General features: G+C 41.3%; 1 protein-coding gene across 3 annotated transcripts in view; it reads right to left on the reverse strand.

Moving 5' to 3' along the window:
* The window catches only part of LOC136865996 (PTS-dependent dihydroxyacetone kinase 1, dihydroxyacetone-binding subunit DhaK), a 380,683-nt gene that overhangs the window by 305,064 nt on the left and 52,272 nt on the right, over nucleotides 1-23,347 (reverse strand). Inside the window, exons 1-3 of one of the 3 annotated variants that reach the window (XM_067142602.2) lie at nucleotides 12,975-13,071; nucleotides 12,501-12,653; nucleotides 4,178-4,341 (exon numbers count right to left, since the gene is read on the reverse strand). In XM_067142602.2, coding sequence (XP_066998703.2) covers nucleotides 4,178-4,303 — 126 coding nt within the window. In that variant the 5' untranslated portion in view covers nucleotides 4,304-4,341; nucleotides 12,501-12,653; nucleotides 12,975-13,071. Of the gene's footprint in view, nucleotides 1-4,177; nucleotides 4,348-12,500; nucleotides 12,654-12,974; nucleotides 13,072-23,347 lie in introns of those variants that run through there. The other 2 variants (XM_067142600.2, XM_067142599.2) reach the window with 2 other exon arrangements.

Consider the following 23,347-nt stretch of genomic DNA (forward strand, 5'->3'; position numbering starts at 1 on the left):
AAGTTGAAACATTATAAAACAGTTTTTCTACTGGAAGCTCTATGTGCATCAGAAATCTTAACTTTAGAAGGTCATTTCAAAATTGCAGATATTGAAAAACAAAAATATAAAATTCTAAGGAAAATGTTTGGCCCCATTAAAAAGAATTGAATTTTGATCTAAAGGCATGCTGCAGACCTCTATAGTTACACAGATAGCTTCATCAATACCGTACGGAGATGTTTGAAATTTTCTGAACACATTTTACGATGGATAATAATAGACTCACAAAACGTTTATTGAATGTAATACATTCCCAAAACAGAAGAATAAATTGGCTGGAGGAAACAAGAGGGGACTCGAATGAATTGAACATCGGAGAAAACATCATGAAAAATCACAAAGTCTTCAGGGCTTCAGTAAATAAACACACATTTGTGGTGAAAACTAGCAGCAGGACTGGTGCAATATGGTCAGAAGAATGGAAGAGGCAACACAGTTTGATTTTGGAACAAAAGGAAGATGAAAATCATCAAGCCATTGAACCAGTTCCAACGTGCTCTATGAATGGGCATAACAAAACAAGAATAATAACAATAAGTAGAAGAAGAAGAAGAAATTATTTTATCAGATAGTATCTTGCTTGCTTTACTGTCATAAAATCTTTGTGTAGTATACAGTATACATACAGAAGCTGCCCAGACCAAAGTCTCAGCCTTAAACTAATAATGGAATGTTACAAGTTAGAAATAAACAGCTCTTTATCTCATTCATACATTTCAAAAAAGCTTATGATAGTATCCATAGAGCCACATTTTGAAAAATCCTCAGATAATATGGTCTTCATCCCAAATTAATAAAAATCATCTAACTAACTACAGATATCAATTCCAAGATAAAATTCAGGGGAGAAGTGTCAAAATCTTTTACAATAAAAACTGGCCTCAGACAAGGTGATGGATTATCTCCACTGCTTTTCAATATGGCTCTCAGTTAAATCATGAAACTTCAGCAAAAAGAAACCATACCTACAATCAAAATTGGAGTAAAACTCTCAATAAGAATAAACTGCCTGGATTTTGTGGATGATTTAGCTCTTTTAGCCGTTGACTTGGAAGAAGTTTATGCCCTGATCACCGGTCTCCAAAAACTAGCCATAAAAAATAGGGTTACAAATATCCTTTGAGAAAACTGAGATCATGCCCATGAAACCCTGAGCATTAATAAAGTCTTCATAAATGATCAGACACTTAACATAGTTCTACAATTTAAATATCCTCAAGAAATTACCACACATGACTTAAACGAGAAAGAAATATGAATGAATAGAACTAACAAAATGAAAAAGTCCAATTTCTAACCTGGTCAATGTATAATAAGAAATGTCTGTCAATAGATACTAAGATTCAACAGTATAAAATTGTAACTCTTCCAGAAACCACTTAGGCTGGCGAAACCCTATTTCAAATTAAAAAAGAAAGAAGACCTGATCAGGCCCTCAAATCTGAAAGAAGAATCATCAGAACTGGCATAAATAAAAAATACTGGGTCGAAGGAGTCGGGAGAAGCCTTCCTAATGAAACTGGCTATCGAGAGATTGACCCAGCACAATGAAGAAGAAAGGAATCTTATATTTCTTTTACATCTTGCAACTGCCAGGAAATCTGCTTTTACGAAAACTAGTGATGAGAAATCTTTGAGAGAAGACAGGAAGGCAACAGATCAATGAAGGGTGTCATAAAGCCATTGTATCTGCTTCTGAGGCAAGCAGGCCCACAATTATTGTAACTAGTCCTTGTCATACAGATCAATGGCACTGGGGCAGAGTTTACATCCAAGCTGGTTCCACACATGTCTATCGGAGACAGATCGGGGGATCTTTTTGGCTTTGGGAGTACCTCAACATCATACAGACAGTTCATAGAGACACGTGCCGTGTGTAGACAAACATTGCCCTGTTGAAAAATAGCGCCACGATACTGTCGAATGAGAGGTAGTATATGAGGACACAGAACGTCCGTGATGTACCCTTGTGCCGTCAGAGCTTCCTCAATCACTTATGTCTTAATTTTTGCACTGCTTTGCTAATTGGCTGATGATGACACTTCAAATGTGTTGAAACCAGTCCCAAATGAACAGGTTGTAACTTCTATTTGGTTCAACTTAACAACGGAGTATTGAAAGGTGGATCCTTCCTACTATGTAATATTGTATATTGCTCAATCACTACCAGCCGTGACCTGAAGTCATTCCCGATGGCTCCCCACACCATGACGCCAGGAGAAACACTGTTGTGCCTCCCCAGGTCGCCGCCATCCTCGCAGACGAGGGTCGTCCGGGGTAGTGCAGAACAGCAATTCATTGCTGAACACAATGTGATGCCTTTCATCAGCAATCCATGCTTCCTGGTCATGGCACCACTCCAAATACAGCCATTTGTGTTGTGGTGTTAATGGCAGACTAGTCTGACTGTTGCTATTCTCCGACCAATGGAGTGGAATGACACAGAATGTTGCAGGGAGTCCATTACTTGTTCTCGGACGGCAGGCACAGATATGAAGTGGTTATGATGTGCTTGGTGCACAATACGGCGATCCTCCCTCATGGTGGTCAGACGTGGTTGACCGGAACTGTAATGACAAGCATGTTTGCCCTGACGTTCCAGAGCAGTCCAACACCGGGCCACTGTCACATTTGTATGCCCCACATATCTATATTGCATAATTGGACCAGCCAGCCAAATGGAGCCCCAAAATGATGCCCATTTCAAACTCTGTCAGGTGTTGATAACGCTGTCTCACATGACTACAGGCATCTCGTGTCCTTCACAGTGATCACTAAACATCTGACACTGTTCACACCCCTTATATACTCTACTAGGCCTGGTAACAATGCTAAAAACGAACAATACTAATGCACTCTGGTGGCGGTTCTGCCTGTCACAGAGAATTGCAACTCTAATCATTGACATACCCGTCAATGGTGTAGACATGTAGGAAGTCACATTGATGTCCGACCATTTCTTCTGGGTGCTTCAGTTTTTTTGTCAGGCAATGTAATTAGGCTATTTTTTTTATAACTGGCTTTATGTCCCACCAACACAGATAGGTCTTATGGCGACGATGGGATAGGAAAGGGTTAGGAGTGGAAAGGAAGCGGCCATGGCCTTAATTAAGGCACAGCCCCAGCATTTGCCTGATGTGAAAATGGGAAGCCACAGTAAACCATCTTCAGGGCTGCTGACAGTGTGGTTTGAACCCACCATCTCCTGAATACTGGACACTGGACGCACTTAAGCGACTGCAGCTATCGAGTTCAGTAATTAGGCTTTTAACCGAGGACAGGAATGAAGGTAGGTCTCCTTCAATCAATGTACAGGATATGGTAAGTTGGCAAGAGGGAAGGCAAGGCATTAGGGAGTGAGTTCAGGAGAAGCATTGGTGAGGAACTGGTATGAGTCACTGCAGGTAAAACAGCAGAGGGAAGATGGGAAAGAGGAAAGTATTGGAAAGAGTGAGGCAAAAAGAAAAGGAACAGAAGGAAAGGTAAACGTACAGTAGAGGATAGGAAAAGGGAGGTGGAACAGGGTCATGAGAGGGAAAGGAAGTAATACCAATATAATGGTCCATTATTGGACATTATAAATTTTCCAGCTAACTCATTCTTGGTTGCCTGCGTTTCGCCCTCGTGTGCTAAGTTAGGCTCGTCAGTTGGGACTTAGCACACCACCCAAGACGCAAGGCTTGTGCATACCGTGGAGGCCACTGCATAGGCTATTTGAAGCCACCAGCAGTGCCAATGCACTATGAGAGCTATGTCTCATTTCCAAAAATAGATGCCTGGTGGCTTCAAATAGCCTATGCAGTGGCCTCCACGGTATGCACAAGCCTTGCGTCTTGGGTGGTGTGCTAAGTCCCAACTGACGAGCCTAACTTAGCACACGAGGGCGAAACGCAGGCAACCAAGAATGAGTTAGCTGGAAAATTTATAATGTCCAATAACGGACCATTATATTGGTATTATAAATTTACTCATTCAGGACAAATATTTTAGGTTCCCTATGGGAATCAACATCTGCATCATCAGGAAAAGGAAGGTCGAAGAAGCAGGCTCTGCAGCTGTCAGGAAAGTTAAGGGAGACGTTGATTGATTGATTGATTGATTGATTGATTTTTCAGCTGAAATATATTATACATACATTTCTTTGTTGTACAACTCTCTTTTTGGTGTGCAGCAGGAGACTTGGATGAGCACCAACTACTCCGGCTAGCATCTGGTCCACGCAGGTGTCAGGTGAGTTGATCAGTTTCTTGGAACCCTCCATCTTGACTCCTTCCTCCCTTCCTCAGAGTGGACGAAGACCTGCAACTCAAGGAAAACAAAATAAAACTAGATGTGAAAGTACGATAAGAGTGAATATTTTTTTCTAATATGTGGCATAAAATTATTTTCAGACAAAGACAAAAAGCATGCAGTGAAAATATACAGGGCGTATTACAACTATCCTGACAAAAAAATCCGAGATGCTCTTTGTGATATGTTAAGAACAATGGTACAATCAGATTAGCAGGGAAAATTTTTCCTTTTCAGAAAAATGAGGCTACGTTTTTACTTCCGGGCACGCAATTCAAATTGAAGAACTTGCCATATTTGCTACACCAGAGAGCCAGGCACTGCCTGTTGCTGTCCATCAGATGTGGGAAGGGAAGGGAAGGGAAGGGAAGGGAAGGGAAGGGAAGGGAAGGGAAGGGAAGGGAAGGGAAGGGAAGGGAAGGGAAGGGAAGGGAAGGGAAGGGAAGGGAAGGGAAGGGAAGGGAAGGGAGGGGAAGGGAAGGGAAGGGGGAGACAGAGGTAATGCTCGGTGCGAATGCACAAGTTTCTAGTACATTTCACATGGTTGCTTCTCAGCCCCAGTAGGCAGTGTATAGTTTGTTCTGCATAAATTGTCTACTATGCAAATCCCATAGAAAGAGAAGATGAACTTGTATCAAGAATTCAGGCAGTTTTAAAGATCATCTGTAACACACCACACATCCTGAACTGAGTCTAAAGGTCACTAGTAAACCGTTGTGAACTGTGCATCGAAGTAGAAGGGGGATATTGAATGTCTCTGTAATCAAACCATTGGATGTATTGTTTCCTTCGTTCAGTATTTCATGCCATTTACAATGTTGTGAGTAGAGGAATACACTATCGTGAGGTGGCAGCATTGCATCTTCGAGTATGTTAAATAACAACGAACGTTACTGTGATCAACAAATGAGAGGAGAAACGATCTGGTGCATTCCTTGACTGACAAGTACATTCTTATATTGTGTGTGTAGTTATGGCTGTGGATATTGCCTGTAAGATACAAGGGCACTCCTGTGCGAGTTGAACAAGGAAACTTGTGCACACACACAGAACATCTCCATCATACACTCCACTTCCCCTCCCTCCCCTTCTCTTCCCTGAAGCATAGCAGTGGCTTGTCCTCTGGTACAGCAAATACGGAGAGTTTGTCAGTTTGAATCGCATGCCTAGAAATAACAAGGTAACATCATTTTCTCAAAAAGAAAAATGTTCTCTGTCAATCTAATTGCACCATCGTTCTTAACATAACACAAACAGCATCCATGATTTTTTGTCACAACAGTTCTGATACTCCCTGTAGTGTGACTTTGTAAGAATGTGAAAAGACATGCATAGGGAATAGCACTGGCTTAGAATGACTTCATCATCAAAGGGGAAGTAATAATTCTGTGCAAGATGATGTTACATTGACTTCCGGAGAAGTATGGTGCAATCTCAAGTCTTGGTGATTGATATACATACCTGGGTCACCGCTTTCGGACTTTCTTTCCATCATGAACCCCTCAAGTTTTCTACAACCGTGTTTGCAATCGTAATTCAAACTGTAACTGAGTTGCAGCTAATGAGGATGGGACTGATGGGTATATTACAAATATGTACACATTATGTGCCATTGTGAATTAAATTTTACTTCATGAATATGTTCATATTCACTTGCCAAGTTCAAAAAATGGTTGCAGGGGCTCTGTAAAACATTATGAGGATGCATATGTCCATGATGTATAAAATGTAGGAAATAGCAGTTTCTAATCACAGTAGGTGCACTTCATGAACACTTGCTGCAGGCAGTATTCTGAATCACACTGCTTAGCAACTTCAAACATGCACTCAGATGGTGAAACCTGTTTGGTCTGACAGTAAAGTCACCATATCAGGCTACACTACTGGATATGGAACAGAATTCACAGTATATTATACACATTAGCAATGAAATTGGGTACCTTGTCCATGGTGCAAATGACCATTGTGATGTTCAGTCCATTACAATGTGAACTTGAACTGCCAAGATGTTTGCATTTTCCCCATCTTCACACAGAGTTATTCCTAGACATTCCCTAGCCATTTCTGCTACAGCATCCCTGGATGCAACCAATTCTCTTTGTACATCTTGAAACTGCTGACTGTCTACTATTTGGAACTTTTCCTTAATCATATCCATGTACTTCTGTCCAATTTCCTTGTACAGTGGATTCTCTATCCTTATGCATCTGTAGACAGATTTCACTTTTCTATCCCAGGACTAGTGATATTTATTTCACTGTAGATCAGATAGTGCTCCATATCATTAAAACACCCCAAATATCTGCACATTCCTAACAAATTTCTTGAATTTTAATGAAAATGATATGAATTCAAAGCTGGTTGTGATATAACGTATTATAGATCTGACACCAAGGTGTAGCGATCGCTAACCTTATGCTTGAAGAATGTGTCCATAACTACTAGTCCCACACTAGCATAGAAGTCCATTAAATGTTTTCCATTCCTATTAGCTCCGGTATTTTCCCCATATTTACCCATCAACTCCTCATATCATTCAGTACTATTCCCAATTCTTGCACAAAAATCCCCCATTAATACTATTTTATAACCTTGCTCTTCACCCTGACTACAATACACTAATTGCTTCCTAAAATGTATCCACTTCATCCTCATCTGCAACCTCACATTGTGTGTAGAACTTATGTTCTTATAGGTTGGAAATCTAGGAAGCCCTGACTGTCATGAAGCGACGTGGACAGGACCGTGACATCTTGCGGTGAACATTTCTATCTTCTCCTGTGTAATGGTGGAAAGGAGAGTGTCTTTGACAGGTTGTTTTCTAGTGGGTACGGTAATCAAATTTGATAAAAATCATGTTTGGAACACTTGTTTGTACAGAATATATTGTTTATACCTTCTTTTAATTAGTGCACATAGTTTACATGAGGGCAGAAGATTAAGTAAATTGATACAAGTAATGCTACATTCTTTGTGTCAATAGAGTATTTCCAGATATTTCTAGAAAATAGAACTCCGAGTGGACAAAGCTTTAACAGATCCTGTACTAACTGGGAATTCCTCAAGGCAGTATTATTGGGCCTTTATGTTTTATTATATATATATCAATGATAGGTGAAAAGAAGTGGAATCAGAGATAAGGCTGTTTGCAGATGATGTTATTCTCTACAGAGTAATAAATAAGTTACAAGATTGTGAGCAACTGCAAAATGACCTTGATAATGTTGTGAGATGGACAGTAGGCAATGGTATGATAAAAGGGGAAAAAAGTCTGGTTGTGAGTTTCACAAATAGGAATAGTCCTCTCAGTTTTAATTACTGCATTGATGGGGTGAAAGTTCCTTTTGGAGATCATTGTAAGTACCTATGTGGTAATATAATGAAAGATCTTCATTGGAATAATCACATAAATATGATTGTTAATAAAGGGTACAGATCTCTGCACACGGTTATGAGTGTATTTAGGGGTTGTAGTAAGGATGTAAAGGAGAGGGCATATAAGTTTCTGGTAAGAACCCAACTAGAGTATAGTTCCAGTGTATGGGACCCTCACCAGGATTACTTGATTCAAGAACTGAAAAAAATCCAAAGAAAAGCAGCTCGATTTGTTCTGGGTGATTTCTGACAAAAGTGTAGCGTTACGAAAATGTTGCAAAGTTTGGGCTGGGAAGACTTGGAAGAAAGGGGCGAGCTGCTTGACTAAGTAGTATGTACAATTTACGAACTTCATTATAAAGATCCATATTGATACAGTTAAAATTAAGAAACAATGTTAGGTTTATGTATTGATTGGGTGGACCATAAACCTAACATTGTTTCTTAATTTTCAGTAGTATGTTCTGAGCTGTCAGTGGGGAGATGGTGTGAAATGACATCAGTGGACGATTAAGTTTGAGTGGTGACTTTAAAAGTAGGAAAGATCAGAATATAAAGTTAGAATTCAAGAGGACAAATTGGGGCAAATATTCGTTTATAGGAAGGGGAGTTAGGGATTGGAAAAACTTACCAAGAGAGATGTTCAATAAATTTCCAATTTCTTTGCAATCATTTAAGAAAAGGTTAGGAAAACAACAGGTAGGGAATCTGCCACCTGGGTGACTGTCCTAAATGCAGATCAGGATTGATTGATTGGATTGGTTGATTGATTGATTAATTGAATCATATTCACTGAAATCGGGATACTGCACAGAAAAATGTCTATGTAGGCTATATGTATGTAGTACCGAACACAATTCATTGAAATCAATCAATCAATCAATCAATCAATCAATCAATCAATCAATCAATGGCATTTGGCCTCCAGAGAGGCCTGATGCAGGTCTTTAGATTTGAAGCCTGATAGGCGACCTGCGCATCCGTGAGAATGGAGCCCTACCTACCATGAATTTTAATGCTCAAGAGGGCACACACACCCAGATCCCGAACAATCAGAATTAACCAATGAAGGTTAAAATCCGCGACCCGGCTGGGAATTGAGCCCGGGACCCATTGGACCAAAGGCCAGCATGCTAACCATTTAACCATGGAGCCCGACATTCATTCAAATCAGCACAATGCACGGAAACATGTCAATTTAAGCTCAATGTACAGTGTTTAAAAACATTCATTTAAATAATCACACTGTGCAGGAAAATACCCCCTGTGGGTGAGGGCAGTATCTCCTGCCTATTGTAAGAGGCCTGTTAAATTGGGAGCCTGGGTTGGTGACCATGGGATCCTTAGCTGAATCCTGGCATTGCTTCCACTCACTTGTGCCTGGCTTCTCTTACCTTCCTCTTTGACCAGGCAAAGGTCATCGCACCTGTAAAAGACTTCTATGCTTGACTGGTAAGAGAAGCCATAGAGATAGAGCTGCACCCAAATAACATCAACAGGGAAGACGGCTTCATGTTATCAAATACACGAAGACCTGTACTGCAGAAATACATGCATAACACCACCATGGAACAGCGGGACACATTCACGAAACCATCGAAAAGGGCGGTGAATTACAGCACGACAATCCTTCAGACCTATTAGTGGGGTAGGCCATGGATACTACGGCCATGACTTCCACATTTCTTTGCTCACTGTTGGAAGCATAATTCTCTGGGTGGCAGGAAAAGACACGTAAGTCAAAAAGTGTAACTTTTCAGGAGACACATTTTTCTAATTCTTACAAGAAATGTACAAGGGAAAGGTACACAGATAACATATTCATTGTCTTCAGGTACAGTAAATTTATTTAAACACATGATCTAAAACGAATGCTAATTTTACAAATAAATGAGTGACTTAAGTGATTTTGTACAGGAATTATCATTGACTTAAGTTATTATTCTCTCATTATATTTCAAGTTTAATGCTCTGTTATAATGTTAAAAAGTGTACACAAACATCACTCTGAAGTGACACTTATTAATTGCTGCTAGTAGGCCAATGTCAATCTAATCACAAGATTCTACCAAGTCAGGGTCTGTATCTTGTTGTTTGCTAGAAGTAGGTAGATTGTGGTAAAACTGATGAAACACAGTGGGTATGAGAGGGAGCAGAGAAATGAGACCTTTCTTCTTATCTGCATTAATTGGGACAAGTTTATCTGTGATTTGCTTCAAGGAAATCTCGCTCGTACCGGTTTTACGCCTTTTCAAAGATAGTGCTTCAAACTGGTCTTCCTCTTCAAGTGACGTCTTGAATTTCACTTCTCCAAAATTAGGTTTGTAACAGAACCACTTAAACCTTTTGCCATTTGAATGCATTTCCATTTTCATCTTTGTTTTGCAACACAAGTGGGCCTTTCAAAAGTGCTGAAAATTCTAGAAAATCCTCTTGTTTTATCTCTACAACAGTGAATCTTATACTGCTTGACCGAACCAGCTGGTACCAGTCATGTGGACGGTACACTTGTTGCTCTGTTTTCTTATTATTCTTCTCAATTATAGAATGGTCTGAATCTACCTCCACGTGGCTGTGTTCAGGAACCATGAATTTGTGGTCAATAGTGAGAATGCTTGGTACTTCTTGCAGTACTTTTGTAAACATAGCTGTTACGTGTGAATTTTTATTCTGACTTCCACAAGTATCAGAATAAAAGATAACATGTGATACACGTGAAGGCAGTCCATTAAGATGCTTATATAAACAAGAGGTAACCTGATTGGCACCTCAACCTGCAACAGCTTCGTGCCACATGTAATGTGTACTTTCTCCAGTAACATTATCGTGAACTGTAAGATTAAAAGTCCATAACAGTCGCTTATAAAATGCTATTGATGAAGTCACAGCGGGTGTTGTCAAGACAATGTTGTAGATTAAACGAAAAACATTTCATATTGTTGTTTTCTGTTGCTTTTAACTTATCCTTTTTCTTTTCATCATATGCTTTTTGTTATTCAAGGTGGTGCTGATCCCATTCTTGCTTTGTTGCACGTGATTTCTCGGGAACATCAGACACTTGTATCACCATTTGCAACGTATCGCACCTGTGACATGTATCTATATGGGGTTTCTTGAAATTCAGTTTCATTTTGAGGAACTCGTTGGCATAGTGGTTCTTAGAAACTGTGTTCTGTGTTATGTCTTGATAGAGTTTGTATATTTTTGCTATGGTGAGATGAGATGGCAGATAGAGATTATCATTTTCCTGTCGTTTGTAGTGGCTTTCGTATGCAGGAAATGACCTCAAATGCTTCCTGACTTCTTCGAGTTTCTCTTCAGACCACTTATTTGCTGGCGTCTGTTTCCCTCGGTAGTCTAAAGAAGGAATTCCACACCTGGAGGAATGTTTTTTCAAGCCAACTGTCTTAATGAAGTTATCACTTTCATCAAGTGTGTTCAGAAAACACTGCCTACACAATTAAATTTTTTTACCATTGGCTTCAATACAGTATCTCTTTGTGACTGCCCTGTACTTCTGCTTATCAGGCGAGTTTGTTCAAGGCCTAGAAGTGGCTTATTCGACTACTGTCATCAGGGAAGAAACATAAGCACGCCGTCTGTCATAAGTTCCCAACTGCCACTATTCTTCAGAGATTTTCAGACGACTTTCTTCATCAATTTTTGTTTTGCATTTACTTCTGGAGTAAGGAAATTCCTTCATACATCTTGCCTTGATTATTTTTCCCTTGACCATTGTGTACGTTCTTCCAAAGTTTCTCTTTTCCTATCTAATTTTTCTTTTGGAACAACTCTTCTGTGGGCTATTCCTGAAATTTAAAGCTGCATTGTGGGGTGAATCTTCATCAGGAGTATCATTTCCTAATGTGCATTTTTCACACAACAAATTTTGTTGGGTAATAGTTCCTTGTTTGGTGACACTAGTGTATGTTTCATAGAGGCAGATGTTCCCAATGAACTGGACTGATGTGGACTGCACAGGGTACATTGATCAGACGACTGAATTGGATTTCTATTATCTGAAACAGAATGAAATTACATCACCAAATGCATTTATGTATCCGTCACCTGAAGCATTAGTAGTACATTTACTGGTAGTAGTTCACCAACTCTAAAAACATACAGAACTAACTTGTGAGTTTACAAACAACACACATTTAGATGACATTTTCCCACTACCCAACGTGATATTACCCACTATATTCACTGGTATTATTCTGTAAGTTGTACGAGGTCATTTTATGTTATGGAATTTTCAAATTATAATTTTCTTTCTAAGCCTCTAGAGAGAAGATACATTAATTCAGGTAAAGCAATTAATACAATTCCAGCTACACAGCTCTATGCTAGATACTCTAAGGAACTCATTGCACAGTTTTAAAGAGCAATATTCTTATTCTGAGAGCAGACACTGGGAATGAAAACTCACAAACTTCCATTTCAGAGAAATAAGATTTTTTTTTACTTAATGTGTTTTCCTGTAAAACCACAATACATTTCATGAACATTTGAAATGTTAATTACAATCAACATCCTCAGGTGATCTCCACCATGAACAGAAGTATTGAACGTCCTTAACGTCTACTTACCATTGAAGGAATATTGTAACATTGATGTTGGTCAGCATTCTCTTCAGTTTCGATATTAGCATCAGATGTGATATTTTCCGGCTCCAATACATCATCTACAAAAATAATAATACTGGTAACTTGTTCATACTCATATTAAGATGCAAATTGCAGTCTATTATCAAGTATAGTTTCAATTACTTAACATCTCATTTGGTAGATTACCTGGACATACACAGTAGATTCCTGTAAAGAAGAAATTTTTCTGCTGGAGGGTAAAAGTTGTAGGACAGGTACGTATAACATCCCCACTTCCTAGCATGTGGTTGAGGTGCGTATGTTCTTCGTCAGATTGTGACTTTCTAGGCTCTGGAACACCTGTATAGAAAGCACTTCATTAAAACACATTGCCTAGTAACGTATATAAATTACAACTACACATTTCAAGTTAAAAACGACCAATATTTCAGCTGCACATTGCAATGTTCGACGGCCACCTCCAACTGTGTAACACAGTAAAGTACTGTACCCGGTATAAAACTATATTACTATTTAAATCCAGTAGTAACTACACTGATAAAAGAAGTTTTCAAGACATTTTTTTTGATTGTATACGTACTCCATAGTTTACGGTTAGGTTATTACATTAGAACAAATACTATTAAACTACCTCTAGGGGAACTAAAAACCTGTACCTACCTCCTAACATCTTCTTTCAGCTTATCTAAAGCTAGTTCCACCAGTTTATAGCCCCTTGAACACATTTTGTATGCTGCTTCTCACAAACACAAAACCACTGTAAGGAAATAAAATTGGCGGGAAGGTTATCAAGTATTGCCAACTGTTGGACTAGGAAAGTTTTTATGATTATACATTTAAACACTGTGTAAACAACGGATATAAAATCATATTCTTAAGAATATTTCAGTAATTTTTGCCTAAATAATAACATTGCAAAGAATAATATGGCTCTTAAGCAAACAGTGAGAAACCACTTAAGTCACATAGAACTGTAGCAAGAGGGAAACAAAAAGTACTTAAGTTGACTTAAGTGATTTTTCAAGTAGCAAGAAAGATTCAACAAATTGAGCACAATAACATAAGTTGACTTAGGTGGTTTTACCTTGGCCATATCTCCACTGTTCTGAAACAGGTGATTATGTTTTTCAGCTATATCTTGTTTTAGGAGCCAGATTGACATATGGGCTTTTACCATGATGTGGCTTCGATGCTATAGATGACATAGGTGAAATAAACGAAAATGAGATTTTTTGACTTGTGTGCCTTTTCCCACCACCCAGAGAATTTAACTTGCCCTGATGAAGGCCAATGCAATTTGGCTGAAAGCTTGGCTTCATTAAATAAACATAGTGGCTTTAATCCAGTATTCATTTATTTATTTACGTTGATACTATGAGCCACGAAAACCTATGTTCATTACTTGAATGGCAAATAAGTTTTTCTTTTGCTAGTTGCTTTACGTCGCACCGACACAGATAGGTCTTATGGCGACGATGGGATAGCAAAGAGCTAGGAGGGAAGGAAGTAGTCATGGCCTTAATTAAGGTACAGCCCCAGCATTTGCCTGGTGTGAAAATGGGAAACCACAGAAAACAATCTTCAGGGCTGCCGACAGTGGGGTTCGAACTCACTATCTCCCAGATGCAAGCTCACAGCTGCGCACCCCTAACCGCATGGCCAACTCACGAGTGGCAAATAAGTTAATATTGGAAGGACAGCTGATTCAGAAAGTGATGGAACCAACTAGAGGGAAGAATATTCTGGATGTGGTGCTGGTAAAACCAGATGAGCTCTATAGATGAAACCAAAGTAATAGATGGTTGATAAAGATGTTGATTCCCCTAGAGAACCTGAAATACTTGTTCTGAATGAGTAAAATTATAATACCAATATAAATGGTCCATTATTGGACATTATAAATCGCTCAGCAAACTCATTCCTGGTTGCCAGAGTTTCGCCCCAGTGTGCTAAGTTGGGCTCATCAGTTGGTAAATAGCACACCCACCAAGATGCATGGCTAGTGCATACAGTGGAGGCCACTGCACAGGCTACCTGGAGCCACCGGCAGTGCAAATGCACTATGAAAGTATGCACTCATTCAGAACAAGTATTTCTGGTTCTCTGGGGGAATCAACATCTTTATCAACCATGCACTAGCCATGCATCTTGGTGGGTGTGCTATTTACCAACTGATGAGCCCAACTTAGCACACTGGCTCCAGGTAGCCTGTGCAGTGGCTTCCACTGTATGCACTAGCCATGCATCTTGGTGGGTGTGCTATTTACCAACTGATGAGCCCAACTTAGCACACTGGGGCAAAACGCTGGCAACCAGGAATGAGTTAGCTGGAAAAATTATAATGTCCAATAACGGACCAACTATATTAGTATTATAAATTACTCATTCGGAACAAATATTTCATGTACGCTATGGGAATCAATATCTCTATCATCTGATGGCTCTAGGTAGCCTGCGCAGTGGCCTCCACAGTATGCACTAGCCATGCATCTTGGTAGGTGTGCTATTTACCAACTGATGAGCCCAACTTAGCACATTGGGGCGAAATGCTGGCAACCAGGAAAGAGGTAGTTGGAAATGTTATAATGTCCAATAACGAACCAACTACAGGGTCTTTCATAAAAAATGAACCGATTTCAAAAGCTTATTACACCGTACTCAAGCCTCACAGTGGAAAGAGTCGCATATCATTATTACAAAGGGCGTGGCCTCACATTTCTCTCAGTGCTCAGTAGAGTGCTCCGTGCCTTCCTCCCCTCCCTGCCCACGACTCCATTCAACCTGCACAGCAGTGAGCTCACTCAATTGCCGTGTGAGTCTATGGAGTCTTGGTTGTAGGCAGCTCCACATCGTTCATAAATAAACCAGCCCTCATGGATAATAAGATTTATTTACACCACACACAGTTTTAGTACACCTTTGCATGTGAGATAGGTTACACTGATTACACCAACAAGACACAAACAGGCGTGATGCTCATGCTCACTCCACGCAGCCGAATGACGCTAGTTTTGCAAGCTATACCCTGATGCAATGTTGCATTGTGCACAAGGGTGCGTTCTGTATGTGGGGCGAGTTCATTCTTCCTGATGCCGCCACATCACCCCCCCACGGAGAAGGAAAGTTCACAAATCGAATGGACGGGCAAAGCGAACTCTGCGTCCTGATCGTGTTGTGTACTTTCTGGGTGGTGATGACGCATCAGGTAAGTCAGGTGTAAAAGAAGTGCTAGGTTGACCGGATGAAAAGGGGGTAGCAGATGTGTCAGGTGTGTTGGTGCGGGTAGGAAGAGCAAGGTTTGTTTCTATGTATGCAGGTTTAGCACGGTCTGTACTCACTACTACTTCTTTGTTTCCGATCATTAGCGTCAAAGTCTTCTCATTACGGCTGACTACAGGGTAAGGACCAGAGTATGGGGGTTGCAAGGGAGGCTTCACATGATCAACTCTCAGGAAAACATGGGAGGCAGTTGCCAAGTCTTTGAAGACGAATATTTTCTCTTGACTATGGCGGGAGGCAGGAACAGGTCTTAGTTCGGCCATTACCTTCCTTAGGTGATTTACAAAATCCGCAGGGTCAAGTGGAATAGGGGGACTGGGCGAAGAAGTAACCATTTCCCCAGGGAGGCGTAGAGGCTCCCCAAAAACTAGTTCGGCGGGGGAAGCTTTCAGATCTTCCTTAAGAACCGCACGCATGCCAAGTAATACTAGGGGTAAGGCTTTTATCCACGTTGCACTATGACACATCAGAGAAGCTTTTAGCTGTCTATGAAGACGCTCCACCATACCGTTAACGGATGGGTGGTAGCTGGTTGTACGGATTTTTGTTGTACCAAATTGTGTCATAAGTCTGCGAAAGAGTGTAGACTCGAATTGTCTTCCTTGGTCAGTAGTTATACGAGTTGGGAGACCAAATCGGGAGATCCAACCACTTATTAGCGTATCGGCTGTTTCTTCAGCAGTGATGCTGCGCATCGGCCATGCCTCTGGCCAGCGAGTAAATCTGTCAACAGCAGTGAGGATATAATTATAGCCTTCGCAGACAGGCAGTGGACCAACAATATCCAAGTGAATGTGGCTGAAACGGCCTGTGGGTGCTCCGAAATTCCCCAAAGGAGATATATTATGCCTCGTCACTTTATTGCGTTGACAGGACAAACAAGCACGAGTCCAGGCGCGAGTGTCTTTCTGAATAGATGGCCAAACAAATCTATCTGAGACTAGACGAGAGGTGGCTCGAATACCTGGGTGGCTTAAGTTATGGTGCTTGTCAAAGAACTTGCGTCGAAAAGGAAGTGTCAGGAACGGACGAGGTTTTCCTGTTGATGTATCGCATACAATGGTAGTCGTGGTGCCCGGAAGGGTTACTTTTTCTAATGTCAGCGACGTACCACCATGCAATAAGGCTTTGAGTTCGTCATCGTCCGCTTGGGATCGAGCCAGCGCAGCGTAGTCATCTTCTAGTGAGATGGCTTCAACACGAGACATTGTATCAGCGACAACGTTATCTGCTCCCTTTATATGCTGAATATTAGTTGTGAACTGGGATATGAAGGACAGCTGATTTAGTTGGGCTGGGGGTAGGTTTTCTCTGCGTTGAGAAAATGCATAAAGCAGAGGCTTGTGGTCCGTATATATGGTGCATTGTTGTGCTTCCAGTATATAGCGGAAATGCTGGACAGCCTCGTACACAGCCAACAGTTCCCTGTAATAGGCCGGCCACGTTGTTTGACGCGCTGAAAGCTTCTTACTGAAAAATGCTAGGGGCTGCCAATGGTGTCCAACTTTCTGTTGCAAACACGCTCCAACTTGAGTATTTGATGCATCGGTAAAGAGACCTAGAGGCGCATCTGGCAATGGATGAGCGAGTTGAGTGGTTTGCGCTAGGCTTTCTTTGCATTCGTGGAAAGCACGTTGCAATTCTGGAGTCCATGGGACAGGTTTAGAACCCTTAAGCTTAGAATTGGCTAGGACGTTCACCAACGGCGCCTGCAATTCAGCCGCATGTGGTAGGAAACGTCTCTAGAAGTTGACCATGCCCAGGAACCGGCGGAGGCCCTGGACAGTCTTCGGTAGAGGGTATTCCAAGAGAGACTGGATTCTCTCTGGTGGAGGTTTTGTACCGTCCTTTGAGAGCCGATAGCCCAAGAAGGTTACCTCACTTGCACCTAATACGCACTTGGATGGATTTATGACCACACCGTAATCAGCTAATCTATGGAAAAGTATGCGGAGATGGTGCATATGCTCTTCAGCATCCCGTGAGAACACCAGGATATCGTCGATATACGGGAAACAGAAGTTTAAATCTCTAGTGACCTCATCCATAAAACGCTGGAAAGTTTGTCCAGCATTTCGTAACCCAAACGACATATAGGGAAATTCAAACAGCCCAAAAGGGGTTGTTATGGCTGTTTTGCAAATGTCACTGGGGTGAATTGGAATCTGTTGGTAGGCCTTGATAAGGTCAAATGTACTGAAAATGGTTGACCCAGCAATGTTATGGGAAAAATCTCCTATGTGTCGTACCGGGTAGCGGTCGGGTATTGTTCTTGCATTCAATGCCCGGTAATCGCCACATGGACGCCATGAGTTGTCCCGCTTAGGTGCAAGGTGCAAGGGTGAGGACCAGGGACTATTAGAAGGTCTCGCTGTACCACACCTTACCATGTCCTCGAATTCTTTCTTCGCTATCTGCAATTTTTGGGGTCCTAGACGACGAGGTCGACAAGAGACTGGTGGGCCTTCGGTTGTCCTAATGTGATGTACAGTATTGTGTTTAATATCACGTTGGATCCCAGGTGGGCGAGTAATGGACTGAAACTCAGCGAGCAACATGCTGAAAGGTGAGTCGGTGGATACTGCAGCAGTCTTTACGCTGGCCTGTTCGATAGAGGCTACAGATGCCTTAACGTGTAGGCCGGTGGTGCCGTCGAGGAGGCATCTGTTACGGCAGTCAGGGAGTAAGTTATAGTAAGCCAGAAAATCAGAACCAATGATGGCTGTGCTAACATCAGCAATGACAAATTGCCAACGAAAGTCACGACGTAAACCAAGGTTGAGGTTCATGGAAAGGCTACCGTATGTCCTGATTGTACTACCGTTTGCAGCGCTCAGCTCATACCCAGAAGCTTTACAAGTGCTTCCCAGAAGCTTACGCGGGAAACAGCAAAGGTCAGATCCGGTGTCAATCAGAAATTTTGCTTTGGTATTCTGATCAAAAATAAATAGACGGCGGCCCGATGTAGAACAGACAGTTGCCGTCTTCACTGGCTGTTCGTTCCGTTTTCCGCCTGCCAGGAACAGGGACTAGTACATTTTACAGCTTTATCTTGGAACTTTTTGTGGTACCAACAAAGCCGGCTCTGTGGAGTAAGGGAACGGTCACGGCTTTTAGATCTCCTTTTACTGTGACTCCTGCCTCGGGGCTGGTTACGGGCCAGGGCATCGACTTTACGTGTCAATTCCTCCATCTGGGCAGCTAAAGTATTCAGCGCAGCTGTAGCATGTACGGCCAAGTGACTATATGGTGGTGTGACAGTAGGTGAAAGTTCCAAGATCTTGTCTGCAAGCTCTGCTATATCAGCTAGAGGCATTAACTGGGCCGCTAATATAGCCTGCAAGTGCTGGGGTAGTCGACGCATGAAAAGTTGTTTTAATATACTTTCGTCATGAAGTGAGCTACCGGCTAATGACTTTAAGTGACGTACAAATTGCGATGGTTTCCTATCGCCGAGTTCTTCGTCACCAAGAAGTTGGCGAACTCGTTGCTCTTCGGATACGGAAAGACGACGGACTAGTTCAGATTTTAGTTTTTCGTAACGTCCTGTGGTAGGAGGGTTAATGACAATGTCTTCTACCTCGGCTATGACCTTGGTGTCAAGCTGTGAAATTACATTATCGAATTTAGTCTGGTCGGCCGTGATGCCTGCAAGCCTGAATTGAGTCTCAACCTGGGCGAACCAAACAGTTGGTCTGTCATACCAAAAAGGTGGTAGCTTTGCAGAGATTTTGGCAACTTGGCCAACATTGCTAGATGTAGCATCGATACCAGTAGACTCATGCTCCTGGAGCCGGGCTAGTAATGCTTCGTTCTGCTCTTGCAAAGGCTTCGTCAAAGCAATAAGTTGTTGGAGTTGGTTCTGCAAGTTGTTATTTTGTTCCTCCAAAGCTTTTAATCGATCCTCCGCCATAATCAAGATGGGTACACAACACAAGGGCAAGGAGAAAAAGAATTCTGAAAATACCGGACAAGGTGACAAAGAAGTAGTCAGAGGTACGATGTGTAGTTGTGTGTGTAAGTGAATGAAGATGTGAGGATGAGCAACACAAGCACAAATTTACAAATGGTTTGAAACAATCTTATAGGTTAGCTGGAAAAGAAATATTATGCAGGTAGGCCTAGCATATGATAAGAGATTCACAAACATATAAACTATAAGTTAACAAAATAATCTTGCAGATGTTACACACTGATTTTGGTTATAAATGAAAATATTAAGCATAAACCGTGGGTTCCAATGTCCATTTTAAGTCTTGAGGAATGTTCATATAATGCAACTGTATGTTATACCTGTAATGTAACAACTTAGAAACCACTAAAAGGCACGATTACGATTTATATATATATAGTTCAACAATTCAAGCAGTTGTAATGCATGAGAAGTAGGTTATTTTAAAGTAATTTTACTTGTTTGAACAGCAAATAGGGTAGGCCTATGTTGTGGAGTAGTCTGTATCTTAGGCCTTAATTATCAAAAAGAGAAAGAAAATTGCACAGAAGATTGCTGGATTACGTACATCAATTTAACACCAAGATTGTAACTATGGTTAGAAAACTAGGTACTGTCTACTGTAGGCCTATACATTTCTTTGTGATGTCCGTACAACTTCACAACGAATTTATGTTGTGAATAATTTGCAATATTCCGTAACAAGTAAAACGTAGGTTATATACATACAAGTTTTTAGATGATATGTTGCGTTCTTGAAGAGTAGCAGATGCGGCGTAACAGAGAGAAGTGGCGTAAAGTTGCCGCGTGCGGACTGAAGCGATGCGTATCACCGACGGCCGTTAGGATTCTGGCGACTGTTTTTGTCGTTTGTCGAATTGGTTTCATACTCGGAAGAGGTGGTAGTTCCAATGAAGTAAACAGTCTAATGCCTCTTTGAAATAAAGTGTGGTAACATACCGTGATCTGTGGTGAAGCACGTGGTCCAAGATAGGTTATGGTATGAGCGTGTTCTCCATACTCGGGGTCACCATTTATGGAGTCTTGGTTGTAGGCAGCTCCACATCGTTCATAAATAAACCAGCCCTCATGGATAATAAGATTTATTTACACCACACACAGTTTTAGTACACCTTTGCATGTGAGATAGGTTACACTGATTACACCAACAAGACACAAACAGGCGTGATGCTCATGCTCACTCCACGCAGCCGAATGACGCTAGTTTTGCAAGCTATACCCTGATGCAATGTTGCATTGTGCACAAGGGTGCGTTCTGTATGTGGGGCGAGTTCATTCTTCCTGATGCCGCCACAAGTCTAACAATGGCAACACCTCAGCACAAAGCATTCTGTGTTGTTGAGTTCGCACGGACCGGGTCTGTGGTCACAGTGCAACGCAAGTTCCGTAGGAGATTTAACGACACGTACACGCCCTCTCCAAAAAACATCTGATGGTGGTTCCAACAGTTCCAGGAAACAGGATGTTTGTGTAAACAAAAAAGCCCTGGTCGACCGCGAACTGCACGGAAAATGTGAGGAGAATCAAAGAGGCGTTTACTCGGAGCCCCCAGAAATCCGTATCTCAAGGTCACCATCAGCTTCAGGTGAGCAGTACCAGTATCTGGTGTGTCCTGAAAAGACGCCTACACATGAAACCATACAGACTTCAGCTGGTTCAGGCAAGGAGACATGTTGACAAGGGACAACAGATGGAATTCTGTGCTGCGATGCTGAACATGGAAAATGATGATGAAGACACCTTTTCGTGCCTCATTTTTAGCGACGAAGCAACCTTCCATATCAATGGCTGTGTCAATCGTCACAATGTTCAGATCTGGGGAACCAAACACCCACATACTACAATCGAGCACAAACGGAATTCTCCCAAGGTAAATGCTCTCTGTGCGGTCAGTAATGTCAGGGTTTTTGGCCCTTTCTTTTTCAGCACCAACCCTGTCACAGGACAAAGCTATCTCACAATGATACGGACCTGGCTCTTCCCTTTGCTGCAAACACACTCATGCGACTTCATTTTCGAACAAGATTGATCCCTGCCCCATTAGAGCTTACCAGTGTGAGCATTTCTGAATGAAACAGTGCCCCAACGGTGGATTGGTCGACACACTGCTACAGATCGTGCTCTACTCGCATTGCCTCCCAGATCCCCAGACCTCACTCCTTACAACTTCTTCCTGTGGGGATACGTCAAGGACAAAGTTTATGTCTGATACTACCCACTACACAGGATGACCTTCAAGAGCGGATAACACATGTGATCAACTCAGTTGATCGTGATATGCTGCAACGCATTTGGGAGAAATTGTCCTACTGCCTTGATGTGGTCCGTGCTGTTGGTGGTGGTCATACTGAACACTTGTAGGACTAAACTTAAACATCATTCAAACACATGTGTCTTAGGTTTAATCTTGAATTACTGACTGTTGGGAAAATATAGCTTGATGAAATCCGTTCATTCTTTATAAAAGACCCTGTATATTGGTATTATAAATTTACTCATTTTGAACAAATATTTCAGGCATCAATGCCAGACAGGCATCAATTTTTGAAAGTGAGACAAAGTCTCCCATAGTGCAAAGGCACTGCCGGTGGCTCTAGGTAGCCTACGCAGTGGCCTCCAAGGTATGCACTAGCGATGCATCTTGGTGGGTGCGCTATTTACCAACTGATGAGTCTAGCTTAGCACACTGCGGTGAAATGGTGGCAACCAGGAATGAGTTAGCTGGAAAATTTATAATGTCCAATAACGGACCAACTATATTGGTAATAGATGGTATTAGTGATCACTAGGGAGCGAATTTTTATGTGCTAAAAATGTGAAAAATATTTATTTTTTATGTTCTGAAAAACTTTAAAATATGTGATAAAAATTGAAATTATTTTCCTTTAAATATCACATAACTACTCGCGCTCAAGAAGTAAATATGTATAATGTTTTGTATTAGAATATGGTGCTACCAAAAGTGCTCCTTAAGGCAAAATGGTGTCGGTGTATGGAAGCGTGCTGTATGGTATATTAATTTTTGATATTCCAGAGTAGATATTATGAATGGTTATTTTTTAAAAGTAATGATTTGCTTAAATATGGCAAAAGCAACCTATCATCTTTGAAAAAAATAGTACCAGTTCGTACTCACCCATCACACGCTGGAATATTAGTTGCTAGAAGTAGTCTCAGAATTGCAGTGAACAACAAAGGTCATCTCCAAATCGTCCATCACGAATGCATGCCGATTATCTCTAAAGAACGCCTTATACTGCGAAAACGATCGCTGCACATCATAGGAAGTCAGACGAGCATAGTTAAAGAGAGGAATGTCACCAACAATAACGCCATCAATTTCGCCAACATGAGCACCCTCTAATACATTAGAAATTTGGCACATTGTTTGAAATCCTCTGTTTTTCCTGAACAAAGTTTGATATTTGACCTTTAACAGTCCCTGTATCTGCGAAGCCGGGAGTGAATCATTTATTTTCAAGAGCGCGCACTTCCTTCACTGTTTCGGACAACAGGTTAGTGGGTTTTTCAAGTATGTCTATAGTTTTACACAAGAAGCTTAGATTGGCAGATATAAACACCAAATCATTTTTCAAAGTGCTGTCTTTTAGTATCTCTTGAAGAATCTCAATTGACGACACGTCGTTTTTATCTAGCACGTTCACAACGGATGCAAAACTTTCGAAATTGTCTGTGCAGTATACCACAGTGCTAATCCAGGTACCCCACCGCGTAACAATAGGCAGAGGAGGAAGCGCAAGATCCGGGTTTTTCTCTTTAA

Source organism: Anabrus simplex, chromosome 3 (genome assembly GCF_040414725.1).
Source record: "Anabrus simplex isolate iqAnaSimp1 chromosome 3, ASM4041472v1, whole genome shotgun sequence".
In the NCBI taxonomy this organism is placed as follows: domain Eukaryota; kingdom Metazoa; phylum Arthropoda; class Insecta; order Orthoptera; family Tettigoniidae; genus Anabrus; species Anabrus simplex.